General features: G+C 36.1%; 3 protein-coding genes across 6 annotated transcripts; 1 reads left to right on the top strand and 2 right to left on the bottom strand.

The window, feature by feature from the left end:
* Positions 1-17: 17 nt before the first annotated feature.
* Positions 18-15,409, bottom strand: AIMP1 (aaRS-interacting multifunctional protein 1). Its single transcript, XM_089637425.1, has 3 exons — positions 14,953-15,409; positions 14,343-14,861; positions 18-323 (listed from the first exon to the last, which is right to left on the bottom strand). Exons 1-3 carry the CDS (start codon positions 15,130-15,132, stop codon positions 36-38), a joined length of 987 nt encoding a protein of 328 aa, XP_089493551.1. The 5' UTR covers positions 15,133-15,409; the 3' UTR covers positions 18-35.
* Positions 5,773-10,008, bottom strand: LOC149420007 (uncharacterized). Of its 4 annotated transcripts, none has more exons than XM_089637419.1 (4): positions 8,725-10,008; positions 8,153-8,573; positions 7,867-8,001; positions 5,773-7,716 (listed from the first exon to the last, which is right to left on the bottom strand). In XM_089637419.1, the coding sequence occupies exons 2-4, from the start codon at positions 8,229-8,231 to the stop codon at positions 5,819-5,821; spliced, it is 2,112 nt and encodes a 703-aa protein (XP_089493545.1). In that variant the 5' UTR covers positions 8,232-8,573; positions 8,725-10,008; the 3' UTR covers positions 5,773-5,818. The 4 variants fall into 4 exon arrangements, with proteins under 4 accessions (XP_089493545.1, XP_089493547.1, XP_089493548.1 ...); XM_089637421.1 differs by having other exon boundaries at positions 8,153-8,859; positions 9,012-10,008; XM_089637422.1 differs by having other exon boundaries at positions 8,153-9,101; positions 9,180-10,008.
* Positions 15,410-15,840: 431 nt separating the features above from the next.
* Positions 15,841-22,102, top strand: Ufl1 (UFM1 specific ligase 1). Its single transcript, XM_089637417.1, has 7 exons — positions 15,841-15,862; positions 15,899-16,061; positions 16,148-17,139; positions 17,420-17,861; positions 18,917-19,375; positions 19,692-19,903; positions 20,126-22,102. The coding sequence occupies exons 2-7, from the start codon at positions 15,985-15,987 to the stop codon at positions 20,275-20,277; spliced, it is 2,334 nt and encodes a 777-aa protein (XP_089493543.1). The 5' UTR covers positions 15,841-15,862; positions 15,899-15,984; the 3' UTR covers positions 20,278-22,102.
* The last annotated feature ends 539 nt before the right edge of the window (positions 22,103-22,641 follow it).

Genomic DNA, 22,641 nt, shown 5'->3' with positions numbered 1-22,641 from the left:
TAAATATGTGTTTCTTATTGATTAATGTAAGTGTTTTAGCGAACGTTGACACCTTTCAGTGTTTGAGAAACAACATTTCCCTTTCCGACGACAATTAAGGGAACACCTTTGAAGCAGGCCTCCTTGCTGTCGTTTGTTAGGAGGTCTGGAGCGCAGGTCTCGAAGATCTTCTTCTTGGGGTTGAGCTGCGCATCGGGGACCCGGGGGAAGCCGTCGCAGGAGACTAGGTCTCCGGGAACAGCTCCAGCCGGTGGGGAGAGCACCTCCACTTTGTCGGGGGATGAAGCGCACATCACCATGGCCTCTGATGTCACTCCTCGCATCTAAAAAGAGTAATTCAAATAATTAGATACCATTTAACCAGCAGCTAGTGGTGTCTATCTTACTCTCTCACTTAATATGTAAGACGGGCATTAACAAACCCTTTAGATTTAGATGACAGCTGGCTTAGTCCAGTGGTAACGCATTGGACTGCCATTCCGAAGGTCGCGGGTTCGAACCCGGCGTGCGCAAATAAATTTTATTTGATTAATTTGTGTTATTTCACAATTAATTAATTAACCTTTTTAATGCCAGTAGGTAGAAGTGTAGATGTGCACAGCAGGCCGTGAATTTTTAATCAAAAATAAATCATTTTTAAATCTTATTTTTATAAATTAAAAACATTACACCTTGAAAGGATATTTAAATGACTTACCAAATTTTTTCAATATTCGACGTTTTTGCTTCCCTTCACTTAGATAAATATATTTAAAAAAAAAACGGGACATATGTATGATACAGAGGATCAAAGAAGAGCGAGTAAACTCGCTATTTTTCTATGGCTGGCCTGCTGGGCATGGCCAAGAATGCGAGTAAACTCGCTCTTGGCACAGAAGCGGTTAAAATAATATATAGTATATTTGCGGCACGTTCCAGAGTGGAAGATACTACCAGTATCGCCCTGGTGTAAGACCACCATTCAGAATTGAAACGTTGCTCCAAATGGCTTTAGCCGTGTTTAGTAACTAGATCTGAATAGCCAGGTACTTCCCCACCTTCTTCTTTCCCTTCCCCACCTTCTTCTTTCCCTTCCCCACTTACCTTCAGCCTCACAACATCCCCCAATTGGGGATGCATAGTCTCACTGGCTCCAGACGGGAGCAGTTGGGACTCTTGTGAGGTATTCACTATAAAAAATAAAAACAAAGATAGCGAACATGGATAAGAGGCGACTGCTTACCACCATGATGCACCAATTTTAATCTTTGGAACGCCGAGATCCTGTGACCTAATACCTCCCTTGTGTGCCAAAGCTAAATTCTCACCATGCCCAAGCTGGATTGGAAACATGTTTATGGTAGAGTAACTTTACACAAAAATAATCGACCACATAAAAAACGAGTCTTTATGATAAAACAGCATTGACTCAAAATTATTTCAACAGATAGAAGATGAAAAAAATATTGGAGAAATGTCCTACAGAGGCTGTCCTATCTCTGCCGGGGGGGGGAGGTCAGATAAATTTGGATCAACTCAATGGAAACTTCCTGATATTTGAAGCAATTGCTAAATTTGATTCTTTTTTCGCAAAACGTACAGATAAAATGAATAATCCTGGAAAAGTGTTTTATTTGTAGGTTACGACTTAATATGTAACAATGGCAACTAAAGTTAACTACTAAACCCAGTCTATTATGAAACAAATCCAATGCAAAGTAATTTTGATTTTAATCTTTTAGCGTCGAACCTGATAATAACAAGGCATTTACATAGCGCAGTTTAGTGTCATTTCACTTCAAGTGCGCATAACTATAACAAACTTAAAAACGGTAATTTAGTATAAGTGGTCATGTTCTTAAAATTATTGTGCCTTACCCAATACAGATCTAATATTATAACATTAAATATACTGTTCATACAAAGTGATGACAAAACTTAGAATAACAATAACAGCAGGACAGGACAAAACAAGAATACATATTAAAACTAAAAACATGAGACAGTTTGTGCTCAGAAATAATCTTCTGAGCAGACATGTTAAAAGGTACAAGGAGGCAACCGAAACCAAACAATTACTGGAAGTTTTAGAATATGGCTTATTAAGATTTTTAAATAATTTTGTTTTTAGAGCCTGTTTAAATTCAGCCAAATTCTGGAGATTGGTAAGAGCTGAGGGAAGTCTATTCCAGATGTGCGCCCGCAACGCACCGTGTAACCGGCCCCGGTTACACGAAAACAGCGATCATAGTATACGGCTCGATTTGACCTAGAAAGTTTGATTAGACAATAGGGAATTCTCGTGCATTTTGTAAATAATTTATTTCAATAAAGATAATTATTTTATTATGTGCCTCTTTTTTTTCTTTTTTTTAAAATGCATTTTCAATTTTTTGTAGTTGTTTTAAAAATTCATGCTATTTCGGCTCTGAAAACGGTCATGCGCCATTTTGACCGCTACGTCACAAGTGCTACGTCACACCTTTGCCGCTGCCGCCGCCATCGGTTTGCAGGATCTACTCGGGCCGGTCAACAGTGACGTCATCGTTCGCCCTTGAACTCTTGATCAATCACCGGGCGTTTTTAGCTGCATTGAAATATTTCGTTCGCGCCTGTTTTTAAAGTCATTATAACTTTAATAAATGATTTTTGAAAATTATAAAAACTATGTATTCTTGTGTCTGAAGTGTTTCTACGTGTGAATAATTAATAATAAGTGATTTTTTGGTGTGAAGAGAATTCCCTATTACTAACATCTAGATCTGCTGTCCTTACAGTAAGCTGTCTATTGCTTAAGTTTTGTCGGACACATAGTTCCAATATATAGGCTGGCGCCATTCCTTGCAATGCTTTGAAGGTCATTAAGCAGATCTTAAACTCTATTTTTTCACGGCATCGAAGCCAGTGAAGGTGATCCCTTAGAAGTGGGGTTATACGATAATACTTAGATTCACCAAAAATCATTCTCGCCGCAGCATTAAAAACTGACTGGATTCTATTGATTTGTTTCTGAGGTAGGCCGGCATATGCCCTATTGCAATAGTCCATACGTCAGACAACGAACGAATTTATCATTGACTGCTCCATCAGAGGAAAGGCGTCTCCTGCTTGATTTTATCTGCCTTAGATGGAAAAAGCCAGAACTCACAGCTTTTGAAATGTGCGATTCAATAGAAAGATTTAAGTCCATAGTGAAACCCAAAAATTTTGTTTCTGCAGAAGGGATTATATCTGTATCCTGAATACGGATCGGACTGAAGACAAGGATAGCTTGCCTTCTAGGGGAAGCTATCCACATTAATTCTGTCTTTGTCGGATTAAGTTTATTGACAGACATCCAACTTGAGACTGCGTTAATGAGGCTAACCACCTCGTTTTTAAGGATGTCTTTTTCGTCCGGAGAATAAAACTTGAAAATAAAACGATCATCTGCGTAGCCTTGTGATTCAAAGCCAGCTAATGAGTTGTTCAAGACGATTCGTATAGAGAATGAAGTGAATGGGTCCTAGGACAAAACCCTGGGGAACTCCAAATTCGATGGGAGTTTCAGGTGATGTACATTTATTGAAAGTTACTGAGGTTACTGTCCAGACAGGTACGATGTCATCCATTGGAGTGCATTACCAGGAACGCCAAATTCAGTTTCAAGCACATTTAATATAATACTGTGTCAAATGCCGCACTTATGTCAAGAACAGATATTTTTATTTATTAATTTTTAAAAAACATGATCAAACCCAACTTACCTGCTTTCATCCCGATGATCAAGTCTGAAACAACCCGCAAAAGAACAGTTTCCGTTGAATGAAACCGTCGATAAGTGGATTGATTTTTGGCAGACAGACCAGCGGAGTTCAAGTACCCCACCAATTGTTTGGCAATTTGGCAATTGATTTTCTCAAGCAGTTTTAGTAGGTTTGATATTGGACTGTAATTATTTGCATTATCAAGTATCAAGATTTTGTTTTTTTAGTATATTTTTTTATAAATTTTCTATTCACTTATACATACAGTTTATAGGTATACATTTTGACATTCGGTGCAAGTAATACAGATAGATGTTCCATGTATAAAACATGGTAGTAGAACGAAATGTGATATGCATCTGTATATATCGGAGTGATTAATTGATTTTTTTAAGTGTTCCCGGTACAAGTGAATTTACCAGAGACTTCTGGATAATTGCAGTAATTACAGGTGCTGTCACTCATGTCGACAAACTTTCATTAATTATCAGATTTGTCGAAAAAATGGACAACCCGTTGGTACGATTTTTATGCTGCCTTACATTGGTTACATTCCTAACATTGGCCACAAATTAGAAGACTTGGTGAAAGCTGTCCTCGACACCTTTGGGACTTAATATCAACATTAACCTGTTAACCGGGGAGTTCAGTTTTGAATTACGCAGCATATAACGGGCGCGAACTCCTTCACTAGGACGTATCAATACGTCACGCCCGGTGGACGTTAATTTTATTTTTATTTTTTTTTATTTATGCATCAAAAAAAGTGAAAACATCGAATTAAAAAAATAGAATATTTACAAACAATTATAAAGATTACAAAAAAATATAAAAAAAGGTTATAATTACAGAACAATAAATAAAAGCACACAGATAAAAGAGAAACATTGAGTTTAAAAAATTAAAATATCGTCGCCGTAGATGCCAAGAGAGTCAAGCCACAAAACCAGAAAGCTGAGAAAACGGCCCTCAAAGATTTTTGGCTACAAAAAAATCACATTTTTTTGTCATAACTTTTTTGTTTTTAAAGATAGAAGAGTGTAATTTTAGACATAGATATTTTGTGATGTTATCTTTTTATTAGTTAGATTGAATAAATGTAAAAAACAGTATTATAAAAGTTATTTGGGTTATATCTCTTGACCACTGAATATTGAAATAAACAGATGGTACATTTGTGTGGTAGTCAAAAGAGTTAAGCCTCTTACGCCTGTTGACTACTGAGAATTTGCGGACAAATTACTAACTTTTTTTGGACTATACTCTAAACTCTAAAGGAAAGTCTATTAACTATCTAACCACCGCGCTGTTTCTCTAAGGGTTGAGCAGAGAGGATGGACCGCCAAACAGAGCTTGGCACTGCTTGCTTCATTCACATTCATACATAACCCTTCAGTTATTCTGACTCATGGCACGGCCCGACAATAGTATCTGGTTCACTTAATCGCGCCAAGTTTTTCTCAGGAGTCCTCCTACATGTCATTGTTCATCCACTCTACATGCTTCGTTATTCCGATCACACGCTCAAACCATCCTTTTCTTAATTTTTCTCATCACGCTTACATTATTTGCAAATTACCACATTTTTCACACAATAAAAACATGGTTTTACCACACATACACCTCAGAGATCTTATTTGTCCAAAATTCATTCAGACAAGATTTGAGATTTTCACGACCAAAAGTATTAGCGATTGATTTTTGGGGTATTATGCCGTGTTGTGCTACGACCTTCTTCAATGTGTCGAACAGCGTTAGTGTCCATTATTAGAAGAAGGTAGCGCAATACGGCATAAAACCCAAAATAAATCAGGCTAATCTATCATTCTACGCTCATAGTATACTTCCTCTGCCAGTTCTATGCCTCATTGCCATACACATTAAGATTGGTATCAGCATTCCATTTTTTGCATTTTAAGTCTGTGAATGTACTACTGTATCATCCCTTAAAATTTGGTCCATAGTCAAGCAATCTATCGTATGGTTACTATGTTTATACCTGTTGAAATAAAGTTGGCTGAGGTACATAAAAAAAATTAATACAAAGTTAGATTCTGAAGAAAATATTTATTACAAAAATGTTATAATAATTTTTAAATTCCATCTTCTCCGTCACTCTCCGAGCCATCATTCTCCCGAGATGGACCGTCCTCAGGCTGCAAATTTTTATAAAAATCATGATAGGTGGACGGAATGCTGCCTTTATCACACAATTTGAGTAGGTCCTTTAATTTGTCTTGGCCTATTTTTGGCTTTGAAAAATACAGTCTTTCTACTTCTACGCTTGCACAGGATAACGTTCGAAGCCGTCTTCGCTGAATGTTAAGGGTATCAAAGTCATTTCGGCTCAATTGATACTTATAAAAAACAGTAGTGGGTTCACCTTTTCGGTATTGAAACCACTTTACTTTGAGCCACTTTAATTTGTCTCCATTTTCTGATATATTTTTGTTTGTCATAACTTTATTGCTGTATTTTTTATAGTTAAGGAAGTCAGCATAATCCATTTCCACAACCTTGTGGTATGGTTTAGAAGTTTTTGCAGTACGGGCAACAACGTACCATCCATCTGGTGTGAACACGTCTATTTTTCTTCCTCGGGCCTCTATTGTGGAGTGCACAGAATCGCACTCCATCTCTGAGTGCCCTGATTCCATAAATTTTTGATTGATGACGTCAATCGGCAGCTGTTCCACTGCACGTAGGAACATAGCGGATACTACTGAGTTCCGATTTTGACCAGAAGCCGTGTCCGAGTACAGCGTCACTACTTTTTTGGGGCCTAATGACACCAAGAGGTTCCACAGACACGTAGCGATCTCCGAAGCACCCTTTGTGCCCACACCTTCGTGCCACATGTAATTCGTTGCTTGTCTGGAAGCCAGCTCATACACCGTGAAGTTATACGTTTTTAATTTTTTTGTATAATATAACTGTCCCACTTGTAAGCTCGGAGTCAATAATATTTTTTCCAGATCCATAGTGAAGCAACTGATGCTAGGATCATTCATAGCTTGGGCTTTGTCAATTTGTTTGTGTTCCCTTGCTTCTGTTTTTCTTGTTAAATGAAGATTAAATTGATCTTCGTCTCTTGACTTCTCTTCGTCAGACTTATTTTTGTACTGCGTACAAAAATCACACTGATCCTTTTTTGGTGTGTGAAATCCATAATTGAATTCTGTCACAAATATTTGTTTGTAGAAGCCGAGCTTTTCTGGTACCACGTTACGTTCTTTACAATACTCAACATAGTCTAAGTAAATTCTTGTCTCGCTCAAACCAGATGGCAAGTATTTTCTTTTACTGCTGCTCCGACAGTAATGCGAGGCAACTACGGGCAATGACTTGATGTGGTCCCTGATTATATTCCTAACTTCCTCGGATTTTTTGTTTGGCGGTTCCTTGCGACCTCTCTGATCTATTTCAGTGACACCTGAAGGAGTCAACTTTTTCATTGCACTTTCAACTTTTGTTCCCGAGATGACAAAGGTGGCCAAAAAAAATTTTTTGCACACTTGGACTCTCTCTCCATTTAACATTACCGTATATTCGAATGTATGTTGTCGTTTGATGGTGTCTCCACTACGGTATCGTCGTTTTACTGGAATACAATTTACATTGCCACCAATGAAGGCCCATCTCGCTCTGTCGGAATCCAGACTCAGATAGTCAGCCAACATTTGCTCCTGTTGAGATTTTCCTATTTTGGATGCGCAATTATAATGGCATTTACAGCTAACATCTCTAATTGTCCTTGCTTGAACTGTCTTTCCGGATCTGCTTTGGTATTCTTTACCTGCCATTCTCAATATCTTTTGGGAATTCCGTTTCCATTGGTTTGGGGTTCTCTTGCGTTTCCTACTTAAATCATCTGTCTGTTGGTTGCTTTCCAATATTTCAGAAATGGATGTTCCTGAGGCATTAACGTGGTGTTGATTTGAATGTTCTTGCCTGTTATTGTCTTCATTTTCGGAAAGGTTCACGTTCAAGTCTGTAAAACCGAACAAAGTGGTTTATTTCTTTGAAACACTGAAATAATTATTGAATTTTACAAGCAAATGATTCGCTGATAATCACAGGTTTTACAAGCCAACATAACAACTAGTATGCAGTAGTATTGTTAACAAATAAAAATACTGACCTCCCACATGCGTGCTTGGAGCGAAGCTTCGGAGCTCTGCGTATAATGCTGGGACAGCAATCTCATCCGGAACTTGCATGCCACCGTTCTGGCTGTGTTCTGCACATCCAGCTTGCACACCATTTAGAGGAGAGCCTGTAAAACAAAACAAAGTAGTTTACTTCTTTGAAACACCGAGATAAACATTGAATTTTACAAGCAAATGCTTCTCTGATAGTCACAGGTTTTACACAGCCAACATAATAACTAGTATGCATTAGTATTAATAACAAATAAAAATACTGACCTCCCGCATGCGTGCTTGAAGCGAAGCTTCGGAGCTCTGCGTATAATGCTGGGACAGCAATCTCATCCGGAACTTGCATGCCACCGTTCTGGCTGTGTTCTGCACATCCAGCTTGCACACCATTTAGAGGAGAGCCTGTAAAACAAAACAAAGTAGTTTACTTCTTTGAAACACCGAGATAAACATTGAATTTTACAAGCAAATGCTTCTCTGATAGTCACAGGTTTTACACAGCCAACATAATAACTAGTATGCATTAGTATTAATAACAAATAAAAATACTGACCTCCCGCATGCGTGCTTGAAGCGAAGCTTCGGAGCTCTGCGTATAATGCTGGGACAGCAATCTCATCCGGAACTTGCATGCCACCGTTCTGGCTGTGTTCTGCACATCCAGCTTGCACACCATTTAGAGGAGAGCCTGTAAAACAAAACAAAGTAGTTTACTTCTTTGAAACACCGAGATAAACATTGAATTTTACAAGCAAATGCTTCTCTGATAGTCACAGGTTTTACACAGCCAACATAATAACTAGTATGCATTAGTATTAATAACAAATAAAAATACTGACCTCCCGCATGCGTGCTTGAAGCGAAGCTTCGGAGCTCTGCGTATAATGCTGGGACAGCAATTTCATCCGGAACTTGCATGCCACCGTTCTGGCTGTGTTCTGCACATCCAGCTTGCACACCATTTAGAGGAGAGCCTGTAAAACAAAACAAAGTAGTTTACTTCTTTGAAACACCGAGATAAACATTGAATTTTACAAGCAAATGCTTCTCTGATAGTCACAGGTTTTACACAGCCAACATAATAACTAGTATGCATATTGTATTGATAACAAATAAAAATACTAACCTCCCACATACATGCTTCGAGAGACGTCCAGATTTTGCATGTTCAGGTCGTGTTCTGCACGTCCAGCTTGTACAGCATTCCCCTCAGAATCTACAAAACAAGTAAAACTGTCAGATTGTCGCATTGTTTTCAAACAATCGGAATCAACATTTTTAACTAGATTCTTACCTTTGAGGTTATGTTGATCCTGTGGATTTAAAACTGCTGCATCCATTTGTTTAGCACGTGAAGAACTCATTAGGTTCTGTGGATTAGCAGCTTTAGTTGATGCAATCATTTGTTTGCCACGTGAAGATTCCAATATGTTATGTCGAACCGGTGGATTTAAAGCAGCTCTGGCTGCTGCAACCATTTGTTTTCCGCGTGAATGATTCATTTCTTATCACTGTTTCACTAAATAAAGTTGAAAGTACAAACGTTTGTAGGCACAAAACGAAATAAAGCACAGAATCGCTGAACGAACCGAACTGATGTTGTATTAAAATAACACTGACCGACGCACTGAACACTGAACTGACAGTTCGCGATTCGCGATACTGTCGTGGGCGCAGACGTATGTGCAAGCGTGAACAAACCGACACGATAGGCATTTTGCTGAGTTAGAGGAAGACAACACTATAAATCATTGTCGAATGTGAGTAGAGGTGCGCACGCTTTCGAGAGAAGTTTGTGTTGCCAATGGCGTCAAGCCACGCATAAAATTAAATTATTGGGAAGTCAAAAGATCTATGTGGCTTGTCGTCATAGACTGCTTTAACTTGTGTAAAATTATTCGAAAGTCAAAAGTCTATGCGGCTTGTAGTTTTTGACTGCTTTGATTGTTTTCATCGATGTGTGTTAGATCTATTGGCAAATTTCAAAATACTCAATAACGGAGTGTTTTATGGCTTAAATCTTTTGACCACGGCAACTTTGAAGGTTTTCAAACACTTCTGCATACTTAACTCATTTTCGCCAAATTTGTGGCTTGACTCTCTTGACATCTACGGCGACGATATGTAAAAATTTGAATGTTTTGTTCACAATATCAACAAAATGATCAAAATTGTTGCAAGAATTCCTGACAACCTGAGATGTTTCTAAAAATCTATTGAATACTCGATGGTCAGCTAGAGTGACGCCTGCACTAATCTGATGAGGGACTGGAATCAAATTATAGCAGCTCTTGAAAAGATAAATAATGATTAGTTACAAAAACCTTTAGCATGTAGTGAGGCAATCTGATATAGTAATTATATACTTTGGAGACTGCTACAATGTCTGAATTGTGGGGCTCTGTTCTTCAGACGTTACAAGTCTGTTTTCGAAAAACTCCGAGTGTAAAGGTCGAACGACACATGAAAAATATTTATATGAAGAGGCTTGCAAAAGGAAAACAAAATAATAGTGAAGAAAGAAAAGAAAAAAGCTCCCAAAAACGCTCCGTCAAAAGGAAACTTTGTTGTCATGAATCGAACGAAAATAATATTTAATCAAGTGACCATTTGCATTTCTTACAATTTTAGATGAGCTTTTTTAAGTGAGCTAAAAGGTGAATGATAGCTTATGACTTGAGGAATAAGTGAAGAAGAAATAAGGAATAGCGCCAAAGAGTTACAAAGGCTCGATAGAGAAGACCTTGCAAACGGTCTGTGAGATGAATGTATACTTTTCAAATATTATATAAAATCAAACCAAAGAGCTTGAGACAGTTGAGGGTTTCAATCATAGAAAGCAAGCTGGAAGAGGTGTTTTCGTACATATATATTACGTTACGTATGTTCACAGCAGTGACAAACTGCAGTGCAGAGCGTTCATTCTCCGTGCTAAGACAAATCAAAAATTACATGCGTTCTCGCATAAGCGAAGAATTTTTTTTTTTTTTTTTTTTATTATTGATACATTTTTTTTACAATATTTTATATTTCAATTTAGTAATGTTGGCCTCACTGGGTTGTTTACCCGTGCTGAGGCCCCCATGTTATAATTTAAGAATTTATACATTTTAAAAAAATAAAAGAAAAGAAAAACAACATTAAAATAAAGATAAATTTAAAATAAAAAATAAAGATTAAAAATTAAAATATAATTATAACACTAAAAGAAAAATATCAAAAGAGAATGTAAATCGGCATTTATAATGATATATGTGTTTGTGTGTGTTGTGTGTTTTATATTTTTTTTTTGTGTTGCGTGTATATGTTTTATTCTTTTATGTTATAGTATTTTGGTAATAATGTCTTTTTGTTCTTTAATCCATTTTTTTATTTTGTGTTTGAATTTATTTTTATTTTCCTCAATTTTTGTTTCAAGTGGAAGACTGTTGAATGCTTTAATAGCGTGGTATTTATGGTGTCTTTGTCCAAAGGTAGTGTTTACCGTCGGAGTTTTTATGTTTTCTTTGTACGCTTGTCTGACCGGTCTATTAGTGATATTTTGTGTTTGTTGGGGTTTGTTTTTTTGGTCGAAAATGTAGTTTAGTAGTGTTTTAACATATAATTGGCGTATATCAAGTACGTCACAGCTTTTAAATATTTGGTCTGTGTCGGTTAGTTTATGTTTTTTGAGTATTACCTTTAATATCGTTTTCTGTGCGATTTCTATTTGAGCGATAGCTGTGTTTGTCGCTCCTCCCCAAGCAATTATTCCATATTCTATTATTGATTGGCATAGTGCATAATATATTGTTTTCAATTGTTTTATTTTATATATGTTTCTTATGTTTAGGAAAATGTGTATTGTTCTGAGGAGTCTATTTGTGATTTGTTTGATGTGATGTGTCCATCTAAGATTATGGTCAATTAGGATTCCTAGATACTTTATTTGTTCTGTTTTTTCTAGAGGGGGGCAATCGCAGATGTTGGTGTTTATGCATTCGTGTATTTTTATGGTGTTTGTATTGTTTTTTGGCTGTCCTGTGTTAGTTATGCTGTACGTTGTGAATTTTGTTTTCGATATGTTTAGTGTGAGTGTATTTGAGTTCAACCATTTTTTCACTTGCGTGATTCCTAGATTCGCTATGTTATAAACCTTATTCCAATCCTTAGATTTAAATAATAAAACTGTGTCGTCTGCGTAACTAATTATTTTTCCATCTATTTCCATGCTGCAAAGTTCATTTATGTAAATTATGAAAAGAACGGGCCCTAGTATGCTTCCTTGTGGAACTCCGTGTGTAATCGGCAGTGGTTTGCTAGTATAGTTATTAATTTTGACTTGTTGTGTTCTGTCGCTCATGTAGCTTTTTAATAGTTGTAGTTCTTTGTCTTTGATACCCATATTTTCTAATTTTTTAAAAAGTGTTTTGTGGGATATTGAATCAAAGGCTTTAGCCAAATCTAAATATATCGCTATGCATTTAAACCCTTGATCTAAGTTGCTATGTATATAATCTATTGTACTTGCTAAAGCTTCTTTTGTGCTTCTTTTTTCTCTAAATCCATATTGTTTGTCCGAGATTAATTTGTTTTCTTCCAGGTATTTTATTATTTGCTTTTTTAATAGTCTTTCGAAAATCTTTGATAGAGAGTTTAACAAAGTAATTGGTCTATAGTTAGTTATTTCCATTTTATCTCCGGATTTATACATAGGGATTACCAGTCCTTTTTTAAGAGTATTAGGAAAGCAGGCATGTGTTATGCTAAGGTTGATTAGGTGTGTTATAGGTTTTAATATTTCATTTTTTATTATTTTAATGCAATCCGTTGTTATCTCATCTAATCCAGGAGCAATCTGGTTTTTTAATGTATTTATTATTTTGTTAATTTCCATTTCCGAACTTGTTTTTAATATAAATCTGTGTTGTGTTGGTTGGGTATCGATGTTTGATCTGTTTGTTTGTGTTAGTGTGTTTGTGCTGTGTTTTTTACGATTCGCTAAAACTTTCCCTATAGTTGCAAAAAAGTTATTTGCGTGGTTTGCCATCATTTCTATATTTGTTTTGGCATCTATTTTTTTCGAGTTAATATTTAGATGTTCGATAGTATTTTTTTGTTTGTATTTTTGTGTGTATGTAACTTCCTTTAATATTTTCCATATTTCCTTTGGGTAATTGTTTGCTTTTTTAAGTTTTTCTTTGTAGTACATCTCCTTAGCTACTCTAATAATTTTCGTGCATATGTTTCTATATCTTTTATAGTAATTAAGTTGTTCCATGTCATACGGTGTTTGTTTAGTTTGTTTGTGAATTTTGTCTCGTTTACGAATACAGTTTAATATTCCTTGTGTTATCCATAGTTTAATTTTTTTTTGCTTTGTGTGTAAGTTTTATATGTTTTACTGTAGTGTAATTATTTATTTCTTGCGTTAGCGTATTTGTAAATGTATTCCAGGCTTCCTCGACATTATCTATTTGGTATATTGTATTCCAGTTTATTTTTTGAAGTTTTTCTTTTAAGTTTGAGTAGTCAATTATTTTTTTTGTAAATATTTTATGTTGTTTCGAAGTAGTGTTTTCGGTGTCTATTGCATAACTTAGCTTATATATATATATATATTATGCTTGAATAACTTAGCTATTCTTAATATAGAGGCTGATTTGACAAAATCATTCAGCTATTGATCAAATCATGATGTGTTGATGATTTTGACAACAATTTGCAAATCCCTGATAACAATGTTGTTTAGAAAAATAATTTCATTTTTATTTACGTTTTTTGATCTTTCTCAAAAGATTACGACATTTTGGAAAAGTAATGGATATTTTATTATAGTTTTGGAACACTAAAAACTCAAAATAACATAATGAGATTGTCAGAGAAACTTCAAAAAAAATTTACATGTACTTTTGTTCATATTAGTAAGCTGTAATGTCTAATTCTAAAAGGAATAAATAACTACAATAAACTAAATAAGTACAAGTTGCTGTTGGGTATTGGGTTGGCCGATCCGAATATGTCCCTGCACGGCGGCATTCAACGGGACACATTTTTTGTGGCCGATAGGCACTTCCGGCACTCGTTTAATATCTCCTCATGCATCGTCCTATTTTATTTATATAGCAAGGGCATAAGTAGCGGTGCAATTGCAAAAATAATTGATATGCAAATAGAGAAGGTCAAGACTTATTTTATTAATGTAAATTATTTAAAAGTAAGGTGAAAGGCACCCAATGCATTTACATAATTATGTACATTTAAAGGTAATGAGATGCGAGTAGTCGTTGCATATCACATATGAATCTGTAACCCACTGTACATGACGCAAAATATGTATAGGTGGTGAATAGCCATAAAAAATTGCTACCCGCCGCTTTGAAAAAAATGCGTGCTTGACTATTAAGATTTCCATTTTTAGTTAATTTTTATTTAAAGTTCATTTCTAGGCCCTTAAAAATAATGAAAGTAGTCTTACCTTGGCAGGTTTTAGATTACACAGCACCATCACCATTCGATCTTTCATTTCATTGATGGGTATATGATTAACGAGACCGGAAACAACTGTTCTAGGAGCTGCTTCTCCACAGTCAATCTTCTCAACATATAAACTTTCTGCATCAGGATGCTTTTCAATTTCAACAATTTTACCGATCCTCAAATCCAATCTTCCCACATCAATTGGTGCTTCAATGGTGGCAGGGGCTTTTTCCACAGCAGGTTTCGGTTTCTTTTGTTTGGCTTCTTTTACTGGTTTTGTGTCGGCAACACCTGCAGCTGATGTTTCACTGGGCTCGACTTTAACGATGGGGGTTGGATCTTGTTTAGCTTGTTCTGCAGATGTTTGGTTAGGCAAGGGAATTTGTTTCACCCCGTTTGATGTTTCGAGTCTAACTAATTCTTTCAAGGCTGCATCAACCTGACGTTGCAAGACTGCATTTTCTTCTTGCAAAACTTTGGCCCTTTCTTGGGCTTTTAATTTCTTTAAATCTTCAAACTAAAAGAAAAATATTTATGAATTTCATACATTGAATGGTTGCATGTCAATTCGGTATTTCATAAAACTAAGAAGTGTTGGTTATATTTACTTCTTGCTTAACGGCTTCAAGCAGCTTTTCAGCATTAGCGGAGTTAGATTCAAGTTTACTCATCGACGCAGTTGGAGACATGGCGGTAAACCTTTCAAATAAGAATGGAAAAGGTCTGGAAACTTGAAACTTGTGCAATATGAAACAATTTTTCAGTAGCCGACAATTTTTAGCCCACATGTCAGAGCAGCGTTATAATCTCGTTATGCATATTATTTTCACATGCTAAAATAGACCGTAAGACCATTGTAACGAAGGCTACTTTAGCAGGCAATATATAATGGTAGCAAAAGGGACAAGGTAAATAACAAAAAAAATATAGATTTTTCCATAAAAGATTTGGAATTATTAACCGTCGAATATGGTTTTATCTAAGAAAAATACTTGACTAAGGTGACATCGTAATACTTATTATTAATTCATTGTTGATCTTGATAATCCTAGTTCCTACAGCCCCTCGTCCTGCTTCTTCCACATGTCATTCAGTGTTGCCCATAGATAAAATAAACCACTCGCCGAGAATGGTTTATTACAGTTGTGAAATATACAATATACCCATCGCTGACTGTCCAAAATGAAATATTTGAACATTATTGACAGTCTCCCCACTACAACGTATAATACCATGATCGAGCCACGAATTATGGGAAAGGAAGAAAGCAACCGCAAGTGGCGTTTTACACCGTTTGCGGTTGATTACGAAGCAACCGCAAGTTGCTTTGTAGTGGGCAGACTCATAAATAATTCAATCCAGACTATTTTAATGCAATCTTACTGGAAAAATGACTACAAATTAACTTTTCAGACCTCGTTTAAGAAAATATTTTATTTTGCATAGTTATATTCTTGGGTAAATATTTATTTTTACTTGCGGCCACACTTAGAAATATTGTACTGGGAACTGACACATGAGAGTGGTATATTCAGGTATATTTATGTGACACATCGAAAATCATCTGGCAGCTGGAAAGTTTTTTTTAAATACATAAATACTCTGCTCTAAATAATACCCTATTTAAAAATATATTTACAATGGCAGCCGATTGGGAGGAAGTTAAAAGACTAGCAGCTGACTTCCAAAAAGCTCAGCTCAGTTCTACTTTACAAAGGTAAGATATGAAGTTAAAAAAATAGAATAACAGGTTGCACACATTTTTTAGCCCACATTTGCTATATCCTATTCGTTTATTTTCAGGCTTTCAGATAGAAACTGTATCGAAATAGTAACGAAGTTGATAGAATTAAACTTATTGGAAGTGATTTTTACCAATGATGGCAAAGAATATTTGACCCCTCAACAAGTTAGCAAAGAAATTAAAGATGAGCTGTACGTGAGAGGCGGTAGGGTTAACCTCGTCGACTTGGCGAAAGAACTGAACATAGAATTCACACAAGTTGCCGCCAGAGTGAGCGATGTGTGCCAAACAAATAAAAGTATTCGCTTAGTTCTGGGACAGCTACTTGACGAAAGCTACATCACGAGAATCGCTCGAGAAATTAATGAAAAGTTAATTCAAAATGGTCAGATCAACGTCAGCGAGTTGACCTTGCATTACGATTTACCTGCAGATTTTCTTTTGCACTCTGTTCTCGAGAAACAGCTAGGAAAATTAATCCACGCTAAGCAAGATCCCGTTGATTCAAGGGTCTTCTTTACTGAAGCATTTGTAGCCAGGTCCAAAGCCAAAATAAGAGGAGCTCTAGCAGCACTATCTAAACCAACCCCTGTAGCAGCCATTATCAACCAGTGCGATATATCGGAGCGATTATTCTTCACTTTCATGAAGGAGGTGTCTTCAGCAGGAACTGTGACAGGAAAGCAAGCGAGCGCTCAGTATATCCCTCACGTGTACAGCAAGTCTCAGATTGAATGGGTAGTCAACTCTTACAAGCAGAGCGGTTACCTGGAGTATGATTCTCTGGTTCGTATGGGGATATCAGATGCCAAAGCATTCATCAAAAGAACCTTACCCAATGAAGACATCAGCTTCCTACAATCATGCGCCATTGGAAGTCAGATACTCGAGCAAGTTTCCACAGCAGTTGAAGAATGCAATTTAAGCAAAGGCTTCGTTGATATCACATCTTTGTTGCCACCGGTGATAGGCGAAGACGATGTTGAAAATTTAATATCTAAAGCGTTGACCCCTGCTTTACAGAAAACATTGCTTGTATTTGGTTCTTCAGGTAAATTGTTTTGCTGTCAATGTATATATTCTTCGCTATTATCAAATTCACTCCAATCAAATAATTTACTGATAAGACAATCTATCTGTTTTTTTTTTTGTCTAGTGCTTCTGAGATGATTTTCACAGTGACATCATTATGAAAATTATTCTAATCTTATTATTTTTTTGTATGTATATTACATACATATAAGGCAAATTTGAGGATAGTATTATCTCTGGCTTAAAAGTTTTTGTTTTCTAAATTCAGAACAAGTTTATTTTTTATTTGTTCCTTACAGTTGTGAGCATCCACTACGTTGAAAAGATATCTATCCCATGTTACACATTGGTAAAAGAGAAAGCGAAGCAATATGTGGAATCGGGAGCATATCAAAGGTTATACACGGAAAAGTTGACGAGTAAAACACAGGAAGATCACCCGACACACATAGACATGAAGGCAGAACGAAGAGATGAAAGAAGAAGAAAGGCGGCGGGAGGGAAGGGTGGTGGAGGAACACAAGGAAGAGAGACTAAAACTAAATCAGTAAAGAAACACCAGAGGTCCAAGCAGAACCAGGATTCGGATTCTGATGAAGGACCCGCTGCCAACACCAAGAGGACCAATCCCTCTTCTATTGAACTAATCACTGTTAAGGATATCAAGAAGTGCATTCATTCTGTACTGGATGAAGATGGGATTGAGTATTTGGGAAATGGTATTGCTGCCCATCTCCAACCGTAAGTATTTATCATATTCCAAATTGAGTTTCTCATCTAATTTTATAATGAATTTTTGGAAGACAAAATTTACAGAGAAATCATATATAATACATCGAAGCAGAACACATCGCTTAATAAATGTTGATTGTATGGAAATATTTTTTGTGAGAATTGTTACGGAACGCATTAAAGTAGACTGAATCCAGTAGAAAAGATATCTCTTTGGTGTAGGTACGGTAAACTGTATAACCAAATCTTTCATGAGAAAACCCAAAAGGAATGCAAGGCCGATATAAATATAATGAATAAAATGATGAAACATACTCATAAAAAGTTACAGATTGATAAAAGAGTATTAGATAATTATTATGCCGGAATGGGCACTTTTATAATTCTTACAGCATGGTGACTGCAATGGCGTTTCATTTCTTTAATACTTTTGAAGGAAATGCATGATAATGATTAGGTTTTTCTTTGGGTGAAGCACACACACTTATTTGTCTCATTTTCAACTACTTACTATTATTTGGTGTGTAAGAAAGAGCTGCAGCATTATTGTTATAAATAATGCTGTACCCGGGAAGCATAGGGATGCAATGATTAATAGTTCAAAGAAATATTGTTTTTTTGGAAATAACTTAAGATTTCCTAAAAACACTGGTTTTCGGCTCTCCTGAACATTTCGTGGTTTGGAGTTGCATCCGTATGCTTCTCGGGTACAGAATGTAGGTTTTATGTTTTGCTTGTGCCGTAACTGTAGGAATTATAAAATCGCCCAATGAATTTATGTTTAAGTGACTGGAAGAAGGTTGGGAATGTCCCAGCCACGGTAAATTCAAATTCTATTATGCACTTTAGTTGGGTCATATCAGAACTATGGAAAAGTACATAGTTATGTGAACCCCTACCCTTGTGAGGAAATGACTCGATGGTTAGTTATTTACTTACCAATCCTTTTCCAAAAACAAAAAAGTAAGAAACGGTCATTCACCCTACACACATCCACAGCATCTTCAAATTCTTTTTTAAATTGGTAATTTAATCCAGCTCCGAACCTTTAATGTATTTTGCAGGTCTGTCAATAAAGCGGGGATAGAAGAGGCCCAGAGACTGTTTGAGTCCACCGTGGAGAACACCTCCCAGATCAGACGGCAGACCCACTCCTCGCTGCAGGACAAACTGAACACTCTCATCAACGACATCAAGCACTACGAGAAGGGCATCAAAATGCTTCCAGCTGACCAGCAAGGACAGTTCATCAAGTACTTGCTCAAAACTCACGGCCACGACATTGCTTCTGAGTTCTTCAAATACGCTGCTGGTGAATGCGGACTTAACGTATCAGATGAGGTCCTAACCACTGACCAAAGAAATAAAATGGTCAATGATGTGTCTGATAATTACAAAGGTACTCTGTTCGCTTTGAATAAGAGCTTGATCGGATTAAGCATCGAAGACTTCTTGCAGTGCGCTGATAACTGCCTGGAAGCTTGCAGTATGGTCTGGAAGAAAATTGACAAGAAAAAGGACAAGTAAGTGGAACATCAAAATTGTTGTAATTTAATTTAAATACATATATAAATTTAACAGTTTTTACAGTGAAAACTTATGTTACTTTTTAAACAAAAATGTAAAACCTTCGAAAGGTGTGCACACATCGCTTAATCTTGCCAAGCCACCTCAATTGAGACTTTTCTATGAAGAGTGGTTGCAGGGGTTCCATGTTTAGTTCTTGTTAGATCCTTGAGCATCTCATTCGATCCCATTTTGTAATTCCTGCCACTCTTAAAAATCTCATTCAGGCAGCTTGGCAACATTTATTTATCGTTCCATAATATTTGGTTTTAGGTCTTTGGTTTTATCCCACAAGCACGGTCTCCTGGAGCAGCTGGAGACCGTGACAGACCCGGCCCTGGTCCTCCACCTCGCCACGTTGATCATATTCTCCGCGGCCACGCAGACCATGCTGCATGCTTCGGGGCGCCACGTCGCCGTCATCCTCGCTTTCCTCAAGACCTACCTCAGCGATGACCAAAAGAGAGAACTCACCGCCTTCCATGGTAAGCTATCAAATATTAATTTATTTCCTTATAATTTTCTTAGGCACCCTTAAAATAGTGATAATTCACAAAAAAAGGTTGATATACAAAATAGATAGTTCTTTATACATAATTAGATCTGACAGTATGAAAGTATGTGGACATATTTATTGTAAAATAGATCATTTTATTATGTACTTAATTAATATTGATCGTAATTATGATTGCTCTTCCTATTTTTAGATTTGGTTTTGAGGCTACTCAACACAGCAGAAGATTCACCAGAAAGGATTGTAATTCAAAATTTTTTGGAAGAAAAATTACCATTAGTGAAAGGAATCGCATCAAACTTCAAGAAACCTGCTGCCGCTGCTAGCCCACCGGCTGAAGCCTAACTTAACCTAACCTAACAAATCATTTTTGTACCACTATTATAATATTACGCAAGTACGAAAGACAAAACTCTTCATTTTTACAGTCAAGCCTTTGTTCTAAGTTATAAACTACAATGCTATCAACATTAAAAATACATTCTGAAGGCCGCTACAGACGCCTGGTTTGCCCAGTAGTTTATCCATCGTTTTTAAGAAAACATGTAAAACACAAAGAAAGGATGGTAGGATGGCATTTCGACGCGGTGGCTACAGTTACTACAGACTACAGACACTATTAAGATTATCAAAATTCAATCATACAAGGTATCACTTAAGTTTCAACACAACAGGCGCTTTTATCATTCTTACGGCTACGTATAAATGTAAGTTCTTTATCCAGGGCCAGCCGCTAGTAAAAACCTCAAGGGCGCTGTATTAGGTTTTAGGTATTATCAGCGCCTTGGCAAGTTGGCGCCTGGAGTGCACTGCTCCAATTGTTCCTGCACAGGGCCGGCTATTTCTTTATCATAATAGGGCTGCAGCTCTTTCTTACAAACTAAATAATAATGGTGTACGTAAGTCCGATTCCCCCGAAGGAAAAATGTAATCGTTATCATACATCTCCCTTACATGTATTAAAGAAATGTCACCGTGCCATAACCATAGGAATTATAAAAGCACCCAGTGCAAAAACAATGGAAAAAAAATGTTTGCATACATGCATAAAATATTTGCTGAATTCCAAAATAAGTATAGGACACATATTTAATTCGTAAATATGGAAAGAATGGTAAATATTCAATAAAAATTCGTAAATATGGAGAATGTGCATACACATTTTGTTATATTCTTTTTTTTTTATTAATACTGGTTTCTCAAATATTTAAGTTATTCTATGAAAAAGGAAGTGCATAAGTTCCTTACAACACTCAAAGGTATATTTTTTTTAATAGAAAATACTTTTCAGCGCATCATTTTATTAGTTACATACTAATAGAGTTCCTGTAAAAAGGTCAAATGTAAAACTGCTGAACAATGAACATGGACTTGATTTTGAATACCCACAGTAATTTACTATTCATTGTCCTAAAGTGCCTCACTTTGTTTCTCAAATACTACACCCTCACATACATATCTGAAAAATTGTTACCTTACTAATTTATTCAAATGTAGTCATTTGCCATTTTGTTTTGTTTGGCTGTGTAGGAAAAAAAATCTTATTTCTTCGGTATCTAATTCTGTAATATTCTGAGAAAATAGTTCCCCTTTAATGTTTTTCTATAGAGATATATCAATTTATGGTTACTTTAATGTGTAGTTATGCTTAGGTAAGGAAATATGTACTATTATTGTTTATTTTGACAGAACAGAGTGGCGGGTGCAATAGTCTGCCATATTAAATGTGCAAAACATTGTTTCTGGCGGAATATATTCATGCTATCATTACAAGTTTGTTATGTTATATGATCAAAGTAACAGTTTTTGAACAACTAATAGAAATCGTATTTCTGTTGCATGAATTTGTGAAACATATTTTTAAATTTTGTTTTTTTTATATTGCCGAATTTAAATATTTTAATTCAATAATATAGTTTATTTTGTACATTGATAGTTTCAATATTTCCCTGATAGGAGACCCTAATTCAGAATCGAAGCATTTCTTGAATTGGCTTTAGTTATGTTCAGTTAACATATCATAGTTCAACTGTCTCAGGGCAATTTTAAGTATGTACCTATCATGTATTATTGTCTTTATACAAATATTTTTTTTTATGTTAAAAGAATCTTGGAGGAAATTATTACATTTATCCTCCTTGTTACCAGCGCAATAACAATGTACTATTCTTTATTAGTTTTTTTATGTATTGGATACGGTTAATAAATAATATTTTTTATATTTTCTTCGTTAATTTTTAAATAACTTTGTGGCACCATTTTAACTATTCTTCATCTATGACGGCTCCTCGTTGCTGAGGATTGTGATCCCACTCCAATTTCCATGGTGGTCAAGGCTCCTCCACTCCTCGCGATTCTGCACTGCGTGGAGTCCAAGGACACTGACGTATCGGACGCCAGTTATTCTCGTTCACTCTGGTGCATTGGTGTCCTTCTCTGTCATTTTAATTAAATGATAATAAATAACTGTTTAACCTTTGGACCGCTGAGCTCCAGCGACCTAATACCTCCGTACTGTGGAGAGGGTAAAAATCCCACAAACAAAATGTATACGCCGGCACTCGACGGATACAAATTTTTTGTATCCAATGGGTACTTTTGGCGCTTGACAAGTTAAAACACTATTTTAATAATAAATATCAATATATTCCAGAACCAATACTTTTTATCCATTGACTCTGAAATTTGTGATATTATTTAATATTAACC

The sequence above is a fragment of the Hesperophylax consimilis genome, chromosome 11 (assembly GCF_061612785.1).
Source record: "Hesperophylax consimilis isolate HC1 chromosome 11, BYU_Hcon_1.0, whole genome shotgun sequence".
In the NCBI taxonomy this organism is placed as follows: domain Eukaryota; kingdom Metazoa; phylum Arthropoda; class Insecta; order Trichoptera; family Limnephilidae; genus Hesperophylax; species Hesperophylax consimilis.
This window is presented reverse-complemented; position numbering and strand designations above follow the sequence as displayed.

Excerpts from the sequence above, each read along its gene's own strand:
- LOC149420007 (XM_089637419.1), bottom strand. The coding sequence starts at position 8,231 with ATGCAAGTTCCGGATGAGATTGCTGTCCCAGCATTATACGCAGAGCTC. Across the intron at positions 8,002-8,152 it reads TTCAAGCACGCATGCGGGAG|GCTCTCCTCTAAATGGTGTG; the intron begins GTCAGTATTTTT and ends TTTGTTTTACAG. Across the intron at positions 7,717-7,866 it reads TCCAAGCACGCATGTGGGAG|ACTTGAACGTGAACCTTTCC; the intron begins GTCAGTATTTTT and ends TCGGTTTTACAG.
- AIMP1 (XM_089637425.1), bottom strand. The coding sequence starts at position 15,132 with ATGTGGGCTAAAAATTGTCGGCTACTGAAAAATTGTTTCATATTGCAC. Across the intron at positions 14,862-14,952 it reads TTGAAGCCGTTAAGCAAGAA|TTTGAAGATTTAAAGAAATT; the intron begins GTAAATATAACC and ends TTTTTCTTTTAG. Across the intron at positions 324-14,342 it reads GTAATCTAAAACCTGCCAAG|ATGCGAGGAGTGACATCAGA; the intron begins GTAAGACTACTT and ends TACTCTTTTTAG.
- Ufl1 (XM_089637417.1), top strand. The coding sequence starts at position 15,985 with ATGGCAGCCGATTGGGAGGAAGTTAAAAGACTAGCAGCTGACTTCCAA. Across the intron at positions 17,140-17,419 it reads GCTTGTATTTGGTTCTTCAG|TTGTGAGCATCCACTACGTT; the intron begins GTAAATTGTTTT and ends TGTTCCTTACAG. Across the intron at positions 19,376-19,691 it reads ATTGACAAGAAAAAGGACAA|GTCTTTGGTTTTATCCCACA; the intron begins GTAAGTGGAACA and ends ATTTGGTTTTAG.